Below are 16,459 nucleotides of genomic sequence, written 5' to 3' on the forward strand. Positions count from 1 at the left end.
GGCCACACGAGGAGGGGTCTGTGCCACCCCCTGCCGCGCAGGCACGGGGCAAACACCAGCTCTAAAGCACCAGAGGCCGGCCCAGGAGGTAAAGCTGCTGCTCCACAGCTCCCTGAGGCCTTTGTGGTGCCAAGTGATGCTTCCCGAAGTGGAGCCCAGAGGATGCCGTGGGGATGCTGGGTGGCACTGGTGGGGACAAGGGGCAGAGCACAGGATGTCCTCATGGAGTAAGGAGCTTCTGATCGGTGCTTGATGGCGCTAGCACTAGTTACACCGGCCTTTCAGAGTGCTTTAGGACTCAGAACCACATCAAATCATGATTATAATTATGATTACTTTGGTCTTTTGGGTTACTCAATCCAAGAGGATTGCCAGCACCGACAGGCAGCAGATTGACACTCCCGGCTCCCACCGCACCGCCTGAAACGCAAGATCAGGACAATACTCACAACCAAAAAAAAATGCAGGAAAGGGGCACAAATTCTCCATTGAGACTTAGGGGAAGCAGAGGAGCCTCTTTCCCCAGGAACCAGGGAAAATATCCTTCTTTTCATGTAGGAAAATATCCCCCTTTCGCCAAAACCTGGCTAAAGTTCCCTGCTCCGTGGTGGCTGGGCATCACAACCAACCCTCCCATCCTATTTAAGATGTATCACTTCAGAGGAGCACCATTTGGGCATCCTTTTGCAGGAGGGTGAAGACATGCAAGACTTGAGAATTATTAATATTTTTAAGGCCAAGTTTTAAAATTTATTTCTAAAGGTCAGATTTTTAAATTAAATTTTTCATTTTTATAGTTAAAATCTTGTTTTTTAAATAAAAGTCCAACAGCGTTTAAAATTAAAGTTCAGCAATAAAAGGTTTCCTGCCATAGCAGCAGATCTCACGCACTTAAGCCCAAAACACTCTTCCCAAGAGATTCCCTGCTTTGAGCTGAATGTGGTTCCCAACCAGCCGCGGACAAGAGCCATGACTCCAGCTCCATGGGACAGTGGCAGCACCAGTCTCTTCTCCAAGGAGCCAATATCCAAACCAGACCTGGATGCAGGATGCCTGGAGCTGAGCTCCCCATCCCAGGACAACAGGGCAGTTCACACCTTCTTGTCACCTCTCTGCAGGGTGGGAAGCAGGGACTAAAGCACAGTTCATCAGGCCGGCACCCAGCACGCTCCGGAGCAATGGGATGTTGCTTCTGCACTGGCATCTCTGGAGCAAGCACCTACACATCTCCTGCCAACAATAGCCCTTGCACGGTTTTAAGTCCCAGCTGAGCATGAAAAAGCACCTTTTTCCTCTTCGGGTCATTTATTTATAGATTTAAAGAAATAAAAATAGGAAGAGGCAAAGGGTGCACACTAAAGGGACAGAAATGTTCATTGCAACGAAGTAAGAGCAGAAGCTGGGCAGAAGGGGCCAAGCCAAACCAGCAGCTCTCGAGGCAGAACCATCACTCCTCCGGCATGTGCAGAGCAAGGGCAGTGGGACTCATGCTTCAAACCCCTCCAAATTCATTTTCACAGTATCCAACATAGAGCGGCTGCGCCTGGACCCCGCGCCTGACAAGAGAGCAGAGAGAGGACATCACAACACAGGAGGGACCTGGAGCTGCTGGAGCAAGCCCAGAGGAGGCCAGAGAGATGCTGCGAGGGCTGGAGCAGCTCTGCTCTGGAGCCAAACTGGGAGAGGTTGCCCAGAGAAGCTGTGGCTGCCCCATCCCTGGCAGTGCTCAAGGCCAGGCTGGACACAGGGGCTTGGAGCAAGCTGCTCTAGTGGAAGGGGTCCCTCTCTATGGCAGGGGTTGGAACTGGATGAGCTTTAAGGTCTCTTCCAACACAAACCAGGCTGGGATTCTATGATTACACAGAGGACACAGGCAGAGCCCACAGTCAGGTCTCAGTGGTCACAGGGTGGGCATTGGTGCCTGTCTCAGGTGCGACAAGGAGGGAGCGGTTTTCATCCTGTGCTTGCAGACTTGTTTTTCTGCTCATGTGTGGGAGCCACGGGTAAGGGCAGCTTTCCTGGGGAAGCTGATGCTGCAGGAGAGGTGGCAATAGCTGACACGTCCCCGTTCCTCAGCATGAAGCCCTCTCCTCGACAGAGCCGCCAGCCCACGCCAGCAGCAGGGTTTCTCTTCCAGCACTGCACAAAGCAGCTCTGCCTACGCACAGGCAGAGAAAAACCTGGGGCTCTCCATCAGAACAAGGTGCATTCTGCACCAGGGAAAGCCCACCTCACCCTCACCGCCCTCCCAGGGGGCTGAACCCAGCGAGGTGGCCCTGTCACCGCGCTCCGCGTTGCTGTGCGGAGGACGTTACCCCAGGAGCTGGCAGCGGAAGGCCGCCAGCCGCACGTAGGCGTCCTGCAGGTTCCTCACGCTCGCGTTGCTCCACAGTCTCTCGGCTACAGCCCCAGCTCTCGGCCTTGAGGAGCGAAGGACAGCGGCAGCAGGTCAGGGCGAGTTCAAACGCTTCCCACACAAAGCCCTGAGCTCCCCAGCACCTTCCTGACCGACATCCTGCATCACGTGGCTGCTGGGTAGCAAAAGATCCGCTCCCAGACACACGCAGATCAGGAGTGGACCAGGGAGAAAGGACAGAACGGCATAAAACACATAGTGGTGGTGCACAGCAGCACGTTACACTCTTACAAACCCTCATTTAAGCCTCAGTGAAGCTGTTACTAGCACAGAGGTCTTGCCAGGGGACAGGGACAAGCACCATGCACAGAGCACACCCACATTGCTCAGTGCTGAAAGAAAGGGGCCCAAGCATTGTCCCTGTGACTCCAGCCAACCTCCCCACGGCTTCTCTTACCAGAGCCTGGGGGTCAGGTTAGTGACGTCCACGTATTCACCCCACATGCAGGCCTCTCCACCGATCACCAGATCTTTCTGTTTAGCACTGCCTGCCAGATGACACAGCATTCAGGTGATGGGGTGTTGCATGAGAACACCCTGCTCACAGAGGTGCCTGTAACACCTTGGCTCAGCCAAGGAGGCAAAAACTTGTCTGTCTGAAAGCCCCCACTTCAAACCCCAGGCTGGGGGGAGCAGAGGTGTTCTCTGCTGGCAGCAAGGGAACAGGACATAGCACAGGAACCAAGGACATGGTCACTTAAGCACCTTCACACCAGCAGCAAGACAGGCAGCCCTAGTGCTACCTCTGAGTGACAAGTCAGCTGCCACACAGGAAGGGAACATAAGGAACACACCTTTGAATTTCAAGGGCTCCACTTGGTAGGCTGCCATCCAGTCCTGCCCGTAGGAGATGCGGTTGAGGTACCAGGGGGTAGAGAGCAGAGCGTGGTAGCCAGCCTTGGTGACATCTGCCATCTCCTCCATGTACGGCTTGGAGGTCTTCCACACGTGGATGATGGAGTCTGGCCTCAGCTGAAGAGGACACATGAAGACCACACGTGGGATCGGTGCGGCAACAAGAGCACCGTGTCTCCCTGCCAGCAGAGCATTCACAGCTCCGAACACCCCCAAAGGGAAAATGAGGCAGACTCTGGCTTGAGCTTCGAGCCACTTCCCATCATGTTTTGAGGAAGCAACAGAGAGAGGGATAAGCCCATTTGCACAGTGTCCTGGGCAGGGTTCAAACAGACACCAGAGTGACAGAGCCATCACCTGCCAGCCCCGGCACAACACCCCACAGCACACCGGTGTGTCTGGCTGGCGTGCTGGCACTGCTCACCACACCACAGGCAATTGCCTTAGGGAAAGCAGGCAGCTCCCACCTTCACTCCATTGTCAAACACCTCCTGCCACAGGACAGAACCTTTGCCAAGGGAAGAGACTATGTCCAGGAGCCTGGAATGGAAAGAGAGCCAAGTTTTGGGTCATCCCACCTATACTCTCTGCTGGCTGCATACAGCTGAAGTAGCAGCATCGGTACTCCCAACACCAAGACATGAAGGTACTTCTGAAAGAGAAGGGAAAAAGCACAGCCCCTTATGGGGCTTCTTTCTCGTCAGCCCCAGGTTTTGTGTGGTCAATCTCCCAATAAAACACAGGTAAGCTACTCCCTTTGGGGTCAGGGAGACATTCCCAAATGGATGTGCTCCTGAAAAGGAGATCTGGTGTCCCCAGAGCAGCAGAAGCTTTCTGCTGGTCACATACTGCAGCTGCAGGCCCAGGATGCAGCTGTCCTTACCTCTGGATGTAGAATGACTCCAGTTTTCTGTAATCTTCACCAAAGCCCATCTGCTTCATGAAGGCACGGATTTCTGGATTGGATTTCCTGTGCACCAAAGAGAAGAGAATAAAAGCACTGCAACCAGAGCTCTGGAGTAAGGCCAAGACACAGCCAAGTCCTTCCCACATCCATCCAGGCTATTGCAGGCGTTCCAAGAGCTGTGGCTGCGCCGGCACCAGTGGCTTCCCACAGCCAGCATCCCCATGAGCACAGAAACCCTGGGCAACTAAGACACAGAGCCTGGGGAGCAGGACACCAAGGACCTGCAGATGATCAGGACTCCAGTCCCAGATACTTCCCCCCTCCAGACCTCATCCAGAGCGATCTCAGCCTCACCAGCACGTGAAGTCCACCTCATCACCACCGAGGTGAAGAAAGAAGTCTGGGAACACAGAGCTGACTTCTTGAAACAAACTGGTCACAAACTGGTAGCTGCTGTTAAGGACTGGGTTGATGGGCCCATAGGTCCCAGAAGGATGCTTGCCCAAATAGCAGGGAGTCAGGAGGCCTGGAGCACCTGGGTCATAATAAACACAGAACAGTAAGGAGGGGGGCAAATGTGGCCATATCACCCCATATAACCTCCGGATGCTCCTCAGCACAGCCCAGGGCCTGCCAGGGCACAGAAGACCTGAGTGTGGCCCATGAGGCACAAACAGCAGAATCTCTGGCTCAAGATATCTGACCTGACAGGGAGGGATGCTGCTCTGGGGAGATTCGTACAGGAGCTCACATGCTGAGCAGTGAAGTGCCCAGCACCCTCTCCCAGCTCCACACACCCATTAGAGACAGGGCAACCACAGTTAGGGCTGTGACCACATGCACAGGGTGTACTCTAGTGCATTTGGAAGCAGGGGAAGGAGACAGAAAGACAAGGCAATGTTTTCCTGGAGCTTCTTGTTCTTCCAGACACGGAAGAGGAGATACTTGAAGTAGAGAGAAGCGTGTCAGGACTGGGGTGCAGCTGAGCAGAGGGAGGAAGCTTGGTCAGCTGTACCCCCCAGTTAAACCCAAGGTCCTGGCAATACCCATGATCTTAGCTTTGGCAGAGCAGGTGTTCCCCCAAAATCACCCAGCTTGGCCCTAAGAAGAGATGGAAATGTTTTAACTTTGGCTTTTGTTCAGAAGTTGGATCATTGCATCCCACTTCCCCCAGATGATGGTTTGCTCCTCCTCAAAGCCAGCCTGTGGGACACAGCTGCCCACAGGCTGTGTTTGGGATCCAGGCTGCAGATTCCCTCCCTGCCCCTGGTACAACTGAACCTTCCCTGGCAGCAGCAGCAGCAGCAGCAGCAGCAGCAGCAGCAGGGTGTGCTCCTCACCCGGACCCCAGGACAGCGTGTGCCCCGGAGTGTCGAACTCCGCAATGACCCTGATGCCGCGCAGCCGCGCGTACTCGATCACCGCCTGCACGTCACCGGCCGTGTACACGTGGCTCATGGCATTGAAGGCTCCCTGGGGGAACACAGGAATCTCAGCACCCTTCCCAGGTGCTGATAGAGGGATCTGCTCCCCTGGGTGACGATCGGGGGGGTTACCTGCTTGCTGAGCTCTGGGAAGGTTGAGCTCTCATAGGGGAAGGATGGGTCGTCCACAATGTGCCAGTGAAACACGTTGAACTTGTTGTAAGCCATGACATCCTGGGAAGGAACAGGGACAAAGATGAATATGCCCTGCCCCTTCTGAAAGGTCACCCAGCTTGTCATTGAAAGGGGATGTCTCTCTGGTCCAAAAGGACAAGGCAGAGTCCCTACACGTGCCCCAGAATCCAAGAGGGATTCAGACACCTTTCTTAGACACACCAGCACCACAAAGAGCTGCAGAGGGCCCTGCTCTTCCTATAACTGAGCAATGGTGGAGACCTGGAAGTTTAATTCTGCCTGGGATGAACACAGAACCACCACTCACCTTTGTCTCACCTGCCTGGCAAGAAGTCACTGTTCTCCCTTCCCTCAGAAACAACCCAGCTTCAGCAAGTAACCTGGATTGCAGGAATCCAAGACACCTCAGGGGGGTCTGCCTCATCCTATTTACAAAGGGAGCTGAGAAATCACCCAAACAAGGCAGCTGTGAGTTACCTCAGGAGCAAACACAGCCATGTTTTACCCCACAGCAAACATAGCACTGGGAAGGGCCTGCAGCATGGAAGCATTTTTCCATTATGAACATCTGTGTATTAAGAATTGGGGTCATGCTGCCGTCCCACCCCAGCCTGCTGCTTCATCTAGGGACAAGCAAGCCGGTTTTGTCCAGAACACCCAGGCTGGATGAGCTCTTCCTCAACGAGCTGTAGATGCAGGGGCCTCAGCTCCCAGGATCTTTGGAAAGGAGCAACACACAGACAACCAACCCAAAAGGCCTCCAGGCCACTCACAGAGGGCTCAGTTGTGGCAGCGGAAGGGACACCCAACTAAACCACCTCATCTCCCAGCACAGGCACCCTACCAGAGTTTCCAGGATGGCTCTGAGGGGCAGGTAGTGACGAGAGGTGTCCAGCAACAGTCCCCGGTGAGGGAAGCGGGGAAAGTCCACGATTTCTGTCTTGTTGATGTAGTACTGCACACAGAGAATACCAAGAAGTGAGCAAGGCTTTGGGCAACACATCCATCAGCAGGGGACAACCAGGCTCGCCTTTGTCCCCAGGGCAGGTGGGACGAGGAGGGGTACCCTCACTGTCCACACTAGAGGCTAGCCAGGGAGAGCTGCAGCACTTGACCTGCTCACAAGGCAGGATCTGGATTCATAAATCTCTGCGTGGGCTCTGGTGAGGCTGCACTGCTGGTACCCCCGCACTGCGTGGCCTCCCCAGCCTGCCCCATGGAGGCAGGAGCACTATGGAGAGCTGACTGCCCCGGCACTCACCGTGCCGTTCTGGTCTCTCCCAACGAGCTGGCTGAACGTTTCCAGGCCTGCAGGAAAACCACACACAGTCCCTTTCTCAGCACGGATTCCCCCAAAGGAACGGAGCTCAATTAAGAGCTAAGTCGATGGAAAGACAGGCACATCCCCATAGGCCTGAGGCAGGGAGAGTGGGAATGTCCCACAGAAAGCACACTTCACCTCTGAGAGCTCCCCAGACGGCATCAGCAGAAAGCAGCAAGGAGCCTTCCGAGACAGAGAGCTTGTCTGAAACACAGCATCAGAGAGGCTGGAGTTAGGTCCCACACTCCATCATGTGCTGCTGCAGGCCACAGCAGCACCAGGGCAGGTTTAGATGGAGCTGAGCAACAGTTCCTTCCCCAGAGGGTGCTCAGGCATTGGAACAGGCTGCCCAGGGCAGGGCTGCAGTCACCGTCCCTGCAAGTGCTCACACACCGTGGAGACGAGGCCTCAGTGCCATGGGTTAGGGCTGGCCTGGGCAGTGCTGGGGAATGGTTGGACTGGATGAGCTTAGAGGGCTTTTCCAGCCTGGTTGATTCTGTGATTCTATTCTAGGACTGCACCTTAGATCCCAGAGAACAGATCTGGGGGTTTCTTCTTTGTTTTAACCCTCTCCCACCACTTTATCAGCACCCTTAGGGAAGTGCCTCCCTCCCTGCCCGTTTGTCAATAACCCAGTGAGGACTGCCGGACTGCTGCCTCTCTGCTACTGGGGGCAAGTGCTGCACAGTGCTACTTCCACCTGATAGGCACAGGAACAGCCGCACTCCCTCCTGCTCCCAAGCGCCACACTTACAGCTCTCCTTGGAGTCCAGATTGGGAAACCCATCACAGTCTGGTGTGGCCACAAAGACGAGGAGCTGAGTGCAGGGCAAGTCCTGGGGTGGGTTCTCTGAGAAGGGGACAGATCCACTCCCTACAAAGGACACAGACCATGGACACCAGCCCCATGCTGGCCCTTTTCCCTGCTCCCAATCCACCACCATCCTCTCAGCTAGTGATGGGAGGCATAGGAATACATGGTTTTAACACATGGCACCGCCTCCCTCACCCCAGCGCAGGCACTGGGTGTTCAGCAGGGCCTTCCTTCAAACACAGGCAATCAGGAACACATGAGCTGATCCCAACCTTCAGCATGAAAGTGAGGAAACCCCCAGGGAAGGCTTTGCAGTAGAAGCTTAAAGGAGTGCACAAAAGAGGAGACACATCAGAGTATGGTCTAGGAGCAGTCCCCAGAGCCTCCTGGGCACCAACCCCTGCTCCAGCAGGCACAACTATTCAAATCTTCTCCGGGTGGGTGAAGAGATTCATGTTTTCAAACTCTCCCAACCACGGGAAATGAAGCACAGCCCCAAAAGCTGTGCTACCCTCCCCACACGTGATAGACAAGGCAAAGAAGGAAAGGGTGGAGAATGAATCCAAGCCTGCTGCAGCTTCACCTTCTGCAGAGAACAGTGGCTGGAAAACAAACCTGGTCATATTCAGACCCCCAGCAGGAGCTCTGGCCACACTTCCCTATCTTGGAAGAAGCACTTCCAAGGATGTACAAGCCCAAGACCTCACTGGAATCATTCCCCCAACTCCCAGAGGTGCTCAGCCTTTGCTGGGACACATGGGTCTGGCCAGGAAGAGAGCGGATTAGTGGGGTGAGACCCAGCTGCTCACAGCCAACTCCATGTCTACACCCCACAGCATTCCCAGGAACAGTCAATACTCAATACGGTCACTAAACATAAGGAGCTTGGCTTTGAGCAAGCCTGGTCAGAAGCCAGGCACCAAGCAGACCTGGGAGAGACTGTGGCACCACCAGGGTTTGGGGGGAATGCAGAGCCCATGCTCCAAAGCTTGCAGGAGCCAGAGCCCCACATTCCTCAAGGATGGAATGACGATGAAACCTCTGTGGAGAGAAGGGAAAAGGCTAGAAGATAGCCTTGTTTTGAGCTTTCCTCTGGTTGCAGACAAGCTGGTAGCCAAGGCAACCCCGCAGATGTGCGAGCACACGGCAGCACAGCAGGACCTGCTCCCTCTGCTCGGCACGGCGCTGCTCACCAGGGACGGCTGCTCTCAAGCCTGGGGACACAGAAGGGCTCGCTCTGCTGAGGTGCCACAACAGAACCGATCCCACCACAACAACCACGTTTAAACATGCCCAGGGAGACATGGCCAAACCCGAGCGGCAGGCAGGCACCACCACTGTCGCTCCTAGAAGGCTATGCAGGTGGGTGCACCAAGGACACGCAATCCATTCACCAGGAAGGGTGAAGGTGAAACTCATGGAGCTTACAGTCATAAACTGCAGGATAAGGGCACTAATAACCAACTGCAGGAGGTTAGCAGCGGTAAAACGTCGTGGGTGGCTTGAGTTCCACACAGGGACCGGGGTCTCTCCCAGGCACGCTTTGGAGGTGCCCAGCTGAAGGACAAGAGACAAGGCGACAGCAGCAAGGGAAATTCAATTAGACATAAGAAAAGAGTTAATTCTTCACCTGGAGGGTGGTCAAACACTCCAGCAAGAGCCCAATTCTCCATCCTTGGAAATACCATCATTCCAGCTGGAAACAGCCCTGAGAAGCTCGACCCAACTGCAAAGGTGGCTCCAATTCGGGTTTGTCTTGTTTTGAGCAGGGGCTTGGCAAAGACCCCCATATTTCTCTCTTAAATTGGTCTCTGTTTTCATGCTTGAAGTCCAGAATGAATGGAGAGGTTGGAGAGAATCTTGCCTGCTGTTAAACTGACATAGCAGATTCTTGATACACATGCGAAAATGGTTTCTGCCGTTTATTTTCTCTATTCATAAAAACTATTCCCCTCCATCCAGGGTTTCCATTGCCTGTTCTTACTAACCACCCAGATGGAAAGAAAAAAGGGAAGGCAAAGAGGGAAAAAGCCTTAATCATGTAGTGTCATAAAGCAGGGTGTATGGAAAGCGATGAGCACGAGCTCAGTCTCATGATCGCACAGTTTCACCAAGTGATGTGCTGGTCACATTTTCCCTCTGGGATGAACAGGAAAACGTGAATAATTCTATCAGCTGTTTTAAGGTTCGTTCCTAGCAGCACAAAAGAAAGAAGTCTCCTCAGCTCCCAAATCAAGCTTTATTTCTATCACTACTTACGAGAGTTGAAGACATAAAATAAGCCAAATGGATCTTCCTCAGGGTCTCAAACTTGCCTTGGTCCAAACACAACGCACTCAAGACGAAGCCGAATGGCTCCCAGTGCCACGAGCACTGACCCGCAGTTCACACCGACACTTAAACACTGGAAAGCACATCCATGGCTCTTTCTGATGAATGAAGCACCTCACATTCCCCAGATGCAGCGCTCCAGGCTGCTGCAGACCCACGCAGGCACCCAGCATCCGCGTGCGCCGGCTCCCCAGCCCCTGCACGCACAGCCAGGGACCTCCCCGCGCTGTACCCCAGACACGCAGTGGGTGCTACCACAAAGAGGTCTGTGCCCAGGAGCCTGTCCCAAGGCGAGCCCAGGCTCTCAGAGCTTCTGCCTTTCCCCTTCTCGCCCTACAACTTCAGGATGAGCTACCTCCACCAGAAAAGCCACGCTGCCTCGGGATGCTTAGCAACCCTTCTGGAGAGCGCTCCATGGCATGGATGTGTACTTGGAAGGCACATGCATGAAGCAACACGAGTCTTTCCTCAAGGAACGCTTCACACCGGACACCAGGAGCTGCTAGGAGCAGGAAGACTAGCAAGAACTACTGGAGCTGAAGGGATTGCAACAGCAGTCGCAAGAGAAGGAAGCAAAATGAAGCCCTGGGGAGCTGAAACACGATCTGGAGGACATAAAACAACGAGATAAAGTCTTGACAGCAAGAGCCTAACTCCCTGAAAGGCAGCCAGTGCCCCCTGCGCCAACCAGCCCCGTGTTCTGCTGCAAGAGGTGCGCTCCACAGGCGCTGCCCTTTGCCGTGAGACGCAACCCAAGCCGCTGCGGCATCAGCCCATGGCCACCATCAGCCCCAGCGCCGCTGACCCGCGGCGGTTCCCAGGCAGCGCATCACCCAAACCCGCCCGGGCTGACCCCAGCACACACGGGGGTTTGGGTCTGCGGGGTTCCTGTCAGGATAAAGCCGTACACGGCAGCGACAACCGCGCTCCCAGCGGCGCCGAGCCCCCCGCCCCGCCGGCAGCCCCCACCCCGCCTCACCGGTAGGGCGGGCGGCGGCGAAGAGCAGCGCCCGGTACCGCTCGAACGCCGCCTCCAGCACGGTGCAGCCCGGCCCCACGGCCGAGCCCGCGGCGTGGCCGAAGCGGAAAAGGGCGGGCGGCAGCAGGCAGCGGCCACCGCCGGGCGGGGAGCGCTGGACCTGAGGCCGCGGCCACACGGCAGCCGCCGGCTGCAGCAGCAGCAGCAGCACCGGCAGCAGCCGCAGCAGAGCCCGTCCCGCCGCCATGTCGTGCCCCGCTGCCTGAGGGAGAGGGCGGCGCCGCCCGCCAAATGGCAGCTCGGCCCCACGGGGCCGGGTTTGCGTCCCCCGGGCCCCCGGCACCTCGCAGCGCCCTCACCCCAGCGCCGCCGGGCGCCAGAGCCCAGGCGAGCGGCTCTTCACTGTTAAACCAACCCACAGACCCTCCCGGTGCGCTCGGTTCTGGGCCCTCGCTGCAGGAGAGACATTGAGGTGCTGCGGCGGGGCCAGAGAAGGGCAACGGAGCTGGTGCAGGGCCTGGAGCACAAGTGTGATGGGGAAGGGCTGAGGGACCTGGGGGGTTCAGATGGAGAAGAGAAGGCTCAGGGGGGACCTGATGGCTCCCTACAAGTGCCTGACAGGAGGATGGAGCCAGGAGGGGCTGGGCTCTGCTCCCAAGGAACAAGGGATGGGACAAGAGGAAACGGCCTCAAGCTGCACCAGGGCAGGTTTAGATGGAGCTGAGGAACAATTCCTTCCCCAGAGGGTGCTCAGGCATTGGAACAGGCTGCCCAGGGCAGGGCTGCAGTCACCGTCCCTGCAAGTGTTCACACAGCGTGGAGACGAGGCCTCAGTGCCATGGGTTAGGGGTGGCCTTGGCAGTGCTGGGAATGGTTGGACTGGATGAGCTTAAAGGGCTTTTCCAACCTGGTTGATTCCATGATTCTCAGCTCTTGCTGAGGGACACTGCTTCCCCAGCCCTCAAATGTGAGAGCCCCTCTGCCATGCTCCCTGCCCCAGCAGATCCCGGGCAGTCTGATTTGGGCTTTGAGAGTCAAGTGAATGCCTTACAACACATACTGCACCTGCAGCAGCTCCCAGCTGTGGGACTGAGCACGCGTGCACACCGGATCTGACTTGGGCTTTGACATGCTGTTGGTGCCATGTGTTTTTATGAGCAGTGCTGGGTGTACATCAGCCCCTGCTCAGCTTCCCAGGGTTATCTTACAGGCAGCAGGTGAAATACTGGTTGGCTTGTACCAATGGAAAGGGCTTTATCCCATGCCGGAGCCTCACAGAGGAGTGTTGCAGAGATGCTTTCCACACGGGGACTGGCTTTTGCAAGGAAACCCTCAGCCGCAGATGAATTCTTTATTTTACCTCCTCCCTCTCATCTCTGCGTTCCTCAGCAATCCCCAGGGCAGATAAGGGCCCTTAAGTCCAGGTCTTACCCATCTGATTGCTTCACAACCCTACCAGCTCCTGCAAGGGAACCAACTCCATTCAATTAGGCAGCAAATCAGCCAATCCCAGCACAAACCCAGGCTGGGGAGACCGGATGGAGCAGCCCTGAGGAGGACTTGGGTGTGTCCATGAGAAGCTCCCCATGACCCAGCTTCAGTGTGTGCTTGAGCCCAGACCCCCCCGTGTGCTGGGCTGCACCCCCAGAGCGTGAGCAGCAGCTCAGGGAGGGGATCCTGCCCCTATGCTGCGCTCTGGGGAGACCCCCCCTGCAGCCCTGATCCAGCTCTGGGGCAGCAGCACAAGAGGGACGTGGAGCTGTTGGAGCGAGGCCAGAGGAGGCCATGGAGATGCTGCGAGGGCTGGAGCAGCTCTGCTCTGGAGCCAGGCTGAGAGAGCTGGGCTGGGGCAGCCTGGAGAAGAGAAGGCTCCTGAAGGGGAGACCTGAGAGCAGCTCCAGTGCCTGAAGGGGCTGCAGGAAACCTGGAGAGGGGCTTGGGACAAGGGCCTGTAGGGACAGGCCAAGGGGAATGACTTGAACCTGCCAGAGGGGAGACTGAGATGAGCTCTTAGGCAGAAGCTCTTCCCTGTGAGGGTGCTGAGGCGCTGGCACAGGGTGCCCAGAGAAGCTGTGGCTGCCCCATCCCTGGCAGTGCTCAAGGGCAGGTTGGACACAGGGGTTGGAGCAAGCTGCTCTAGTGGAAGGGGTCCCTGCCTGTGGCAGGGGTTGGAACTGGATGAGCTTTAAGTTCCTTTAACCCAAGCCAGGCTGGAATTCAATGAAGTTACAAGAAAACTGTTGTCCCTTCCCTCCTGAGCAAGCAGTGAAGCCACCAGAAATCTCCAAGCTATCGGCAATGCATGGGGAGCGAGCAAGCAAGCAAGAAATTAAATGCCATGGGAGAGAGCATGGCAAGGCAAATTGCCTCATCACACTAGCACAAGATGAAAAAACACTTTGCAGAAGCAGGACACAGCCATGGAAGGGTCTGGTGGGGAATTTAAAGAATTCTCCATCATGTGAGCAACACAGAACCAGCGTCAACGGAGAAAGTGTTTTGCAGAAAAACATCAAGGAATTTGCTGTCAAAGGTTACAAAAGCACCAGCACAAAGCTGTGGAGTGACGGTGAAAGGAGGAGCTGTGAGGACCTTTGGGGCTGGAGAGGAGGGTTGGATGGGATGGGGGAAAGTGCTCTGCAGAGTTGAAGGAACCTGGGAGCTAAACAGTGTTTGAAGGTCTCACACAGGTGGAGCAGTTGTGGGGATGCCAGGCAGCAGGAGGCAATCACAGTTAGGTTTGGGTCTAAATGGGATTGTGGGAATTCCATGAGATTGATGGAAATTGATAGGGAATCTCCAGTGGGGGAAGGCAGGGACTAAGGGTCATCTATAGCTAAGGGAGCCAGGCCAGGAACAGGAGCCAGGCCCGAGCTGGCACTGCCATAGGCTTAACAACTACACAGTACTGCATCCCCCTTCTACAACCCCGTAGAACAAAGACCACGCATCCTCCTAAGGGAAGGGGAGCCAAGAACCCAGGGCAGGCACAACACAGGCCAAGAGCCTCACCAGCTGGGTGCTGCCCCATGGCCAGGCAAGCAGAGCATGGAGGTGGCAGTAATGGAGCCACCAACAGTCCCGGTGTCACCCAGCAAAAGCAAAGCACAGAGAAGAGTGCAAAATCAATCCAGGGAAGCCTTGGAGCAGATGCACTTCCAGGAGGGCTCCTGGAGCAATGAGTCATGGGTGGAGGTCCCAGGCAAGGCTGATTGGGGCAGTTAAAGCCACTTGGTGCCCTCAGGCTCCTGCCAATGCTTACCTGTTCTTTGTTTTCCCTATGGAGTGGTGGCAGGACCCCAGTTCAGCATGGTAGTATGTGCTAGGCTGCTTCCTTATGGTTTTTCCAGCTCCAGTGCCATTGCTCCAGGGCTTTGGCCCATCTCTACCCACATTCCATGGCAAGAAGGGACATGGAGGAAAACACCTATATTCCAACTTGCATCAGGCCTCTGGGAAAAGAGCCCCTGTCACTCTCTGTATTCGCTTTCCTCCTCTTGTCTTGAGGCTGCTGCTGGTCTACACGAAGCCTCAGTGGTCTTCATTGGGGTTGTTGCCTTTCCCTGTGCGAACATCCACTGCTTTTCTGACAGCTCTGATTGAGTCCAGTGTCTCTAGGAGTTTCACTGTATTAAGATTGCAAGGGAAGAAACAACCACCAAACCCTGACAGTTTGTTGCTGTGTTGCATCAGGCAACGTCAGCGGCATCGTCAGGGCTGTGCTTCCTGAGATTGGAAGTGCCCTGACCTGAAGCAAATCCTCGTTTCAGTGCCTGCCACACTCCTGTGCAGCACTGTGATCACAGCTTTCCATGGAGATATTCAAGCTTTTCAATGGATTCTGTTGCTGTTGCTATTTTAGGGAACTTGATGTCTCCAGGGGATGACTCAGACAAGTTCATCTGTAGCTGGCCAGCATTAATCTAGACTAACAGACTGATTCAGGAATGCAGTTTTATGTAAGAAAACTGCCTAAGCACGTGTTTAACTTGGGAGCTTGGCTAAAAGAAACTGCTTTACACGCTGTCCTGCACGGGGCATAGAGCAGCAGTAGCCAGAAGCTGCTGATGCTGCTGTTCAGTAGCAATTCAACAGACCAGCTTGTGGTCTCGGAGCACGTCAGCAGGGTGATCTATCCCCTGGGAAGGTTGGTCTCTTCAGGCCAGTTCAGCAGGGAACAAGCAGGGAGTAAACACAGAGACACAAGGTTCAGAGCTTACCTCTGCTCCCCCACCGCACCTCCGCTTGCCCTAACTCTGGCCACCAGCCCCATAGACTTGTTTAAAGGCTTCAATGTCAGTGCATGGGGCTGAGGACATTGCGCTGCCCCTGCCCTTGTAGAAGGAGGTACCTGCAAATCCCTCCTCTCATCTCTTGAACTGCAAGAGCTGGAAGCCAAGTTGCTAGGGGACTCTGCAGAACACTGTGCTGCACCAGGACTCTGCTGGGTTACCTGCTTACTGCTGATAATGAAGTTGGTAGAAATCCAAATTCCTTGTTCTGACAAAAATTGTTATGAAATCTGGCTGGTGTCATACTTGGGTCTTTCTGGTTTGTTTGCCTCTGGGGCATGAAGGTGGCCTTTGGGCTGTCAGTGCAGTTCCTTGTTCCACAGCATTTTTTTAAGGTATAAACCCATTTATTATGCTGCCTAATTCCCTGTAACACTGGCTGCTCCTGCATTTAATCATGAGGACGTTTTGCATACAGATTCCTCTGCTGGTGAGAAGTAAATGAGCTGTGGACAGAGGGACGGAGGAAGCCATTCATGACAACCTTCACAGAGCATGAGTGTTGTGTTCGCTTTGCTCTTTGAGCCAAACGCTGTCTAAGCCCAGTCATTCGGAGTGAATCCAGCTTCAATCGAGGGACTTGCAGGTGGTGTGGCTGCACGAGGGCTTTGGAACACATAGATCATCATCTTGAAATGCCTGCGACCGCCTGTAGTCCTCTGACTTCAACTTTGACATCTCAGAGACGTTCCGGGCACACTTCCCCTCTCCATTTACCTGTTTACCTCCCCTTCCAGCCATGGCGAATAATTATGGTGTTTGCATTGCAGTCAGTGCGGGTGGCAGCTGCACAGTGTTGCAGTGGCACTCAGGGTGGTGATCAGGGGGAAGTGAGGGTCTTTGCGGGTGTCAGCCCTCCTGTGGCACATCTCTGTGTTTTAGGGATGATGTCGCTCATCGTGGTGTCCCTGGCAGAGAGCTACAA

General features: G+C 55.1%; 1 protein-coding gene across 2 annotated transcripts; it reads right to left on the minus strand.

The window, feature by feature from the left end:
- Positions 1 to 716: 716 nt before the first annotated feature.
- On the minus strand, positions 717 to 11,517 carry HEXA (hexosaminidase subunit alpha). Of its 2 annotated transcripts, none has more exons than XM_062612129.1 (14): positions 11,243 to 11,517; positions 7,873 to 7,992; positions 7,257 to 7,322; positions 7,059 to 7,105; positions 6,642 to 6,752; positions 5,735 to 5,836; positions 5,519 to 5,651; positions 4,533 to 4,713; positions 4,155 to 4,241; positions 3,739 to 3,811; positions 3,211 to 3,388; positions 2,814 to 2,904; positions 2,316 to 2,420; positions 717 to 1,556 (listed from the first exon to the last, which is right to left on the minus strand). In XM_062612129.1, the coding sequence occupies exons 1-14, from the start codon at positions 11,487 to 11,489 to the stop codon at positions 1,493 to 1,495; spliced, it is 1,605 nt and encodes a 534-aa protein (XP_062468113.1). In that variant the 5' UTR covers positions 11,490 to 11,517; the 3' UTR covers positions 717 to 1,492. The 2 variants fall into 2 exon arrangements, with proteins under 2 accessions (XP_062468113.1, XP_062468114.1); XM_062612130.1 differs by lacking the exon at positions 11,243 to 11,517 and adding an exon at positions 9,563 to 9,620.
- Positions 11,518 to 16,459: the final 4,942 nt, after the last annotated feature.

The sequence above is a fragment of the Pezoporus occidentalis genome, unplaced genomic scaffold, assembly GCF_034315485.1.
Source record: "Pezoporus occidentalis ecotype Australia unplaced genomic scaffold, CSIRO_AGI_Poc_V1 ctg159, whole genome shotgun sequence".
In the NCBI taxonomy this organism is placed as follows: Eukaryota; Metazoa; Chordata; class Aves; order Psittaciformes; family Psittacidae; genus Pezoporus; species Pezoporus occidentalis.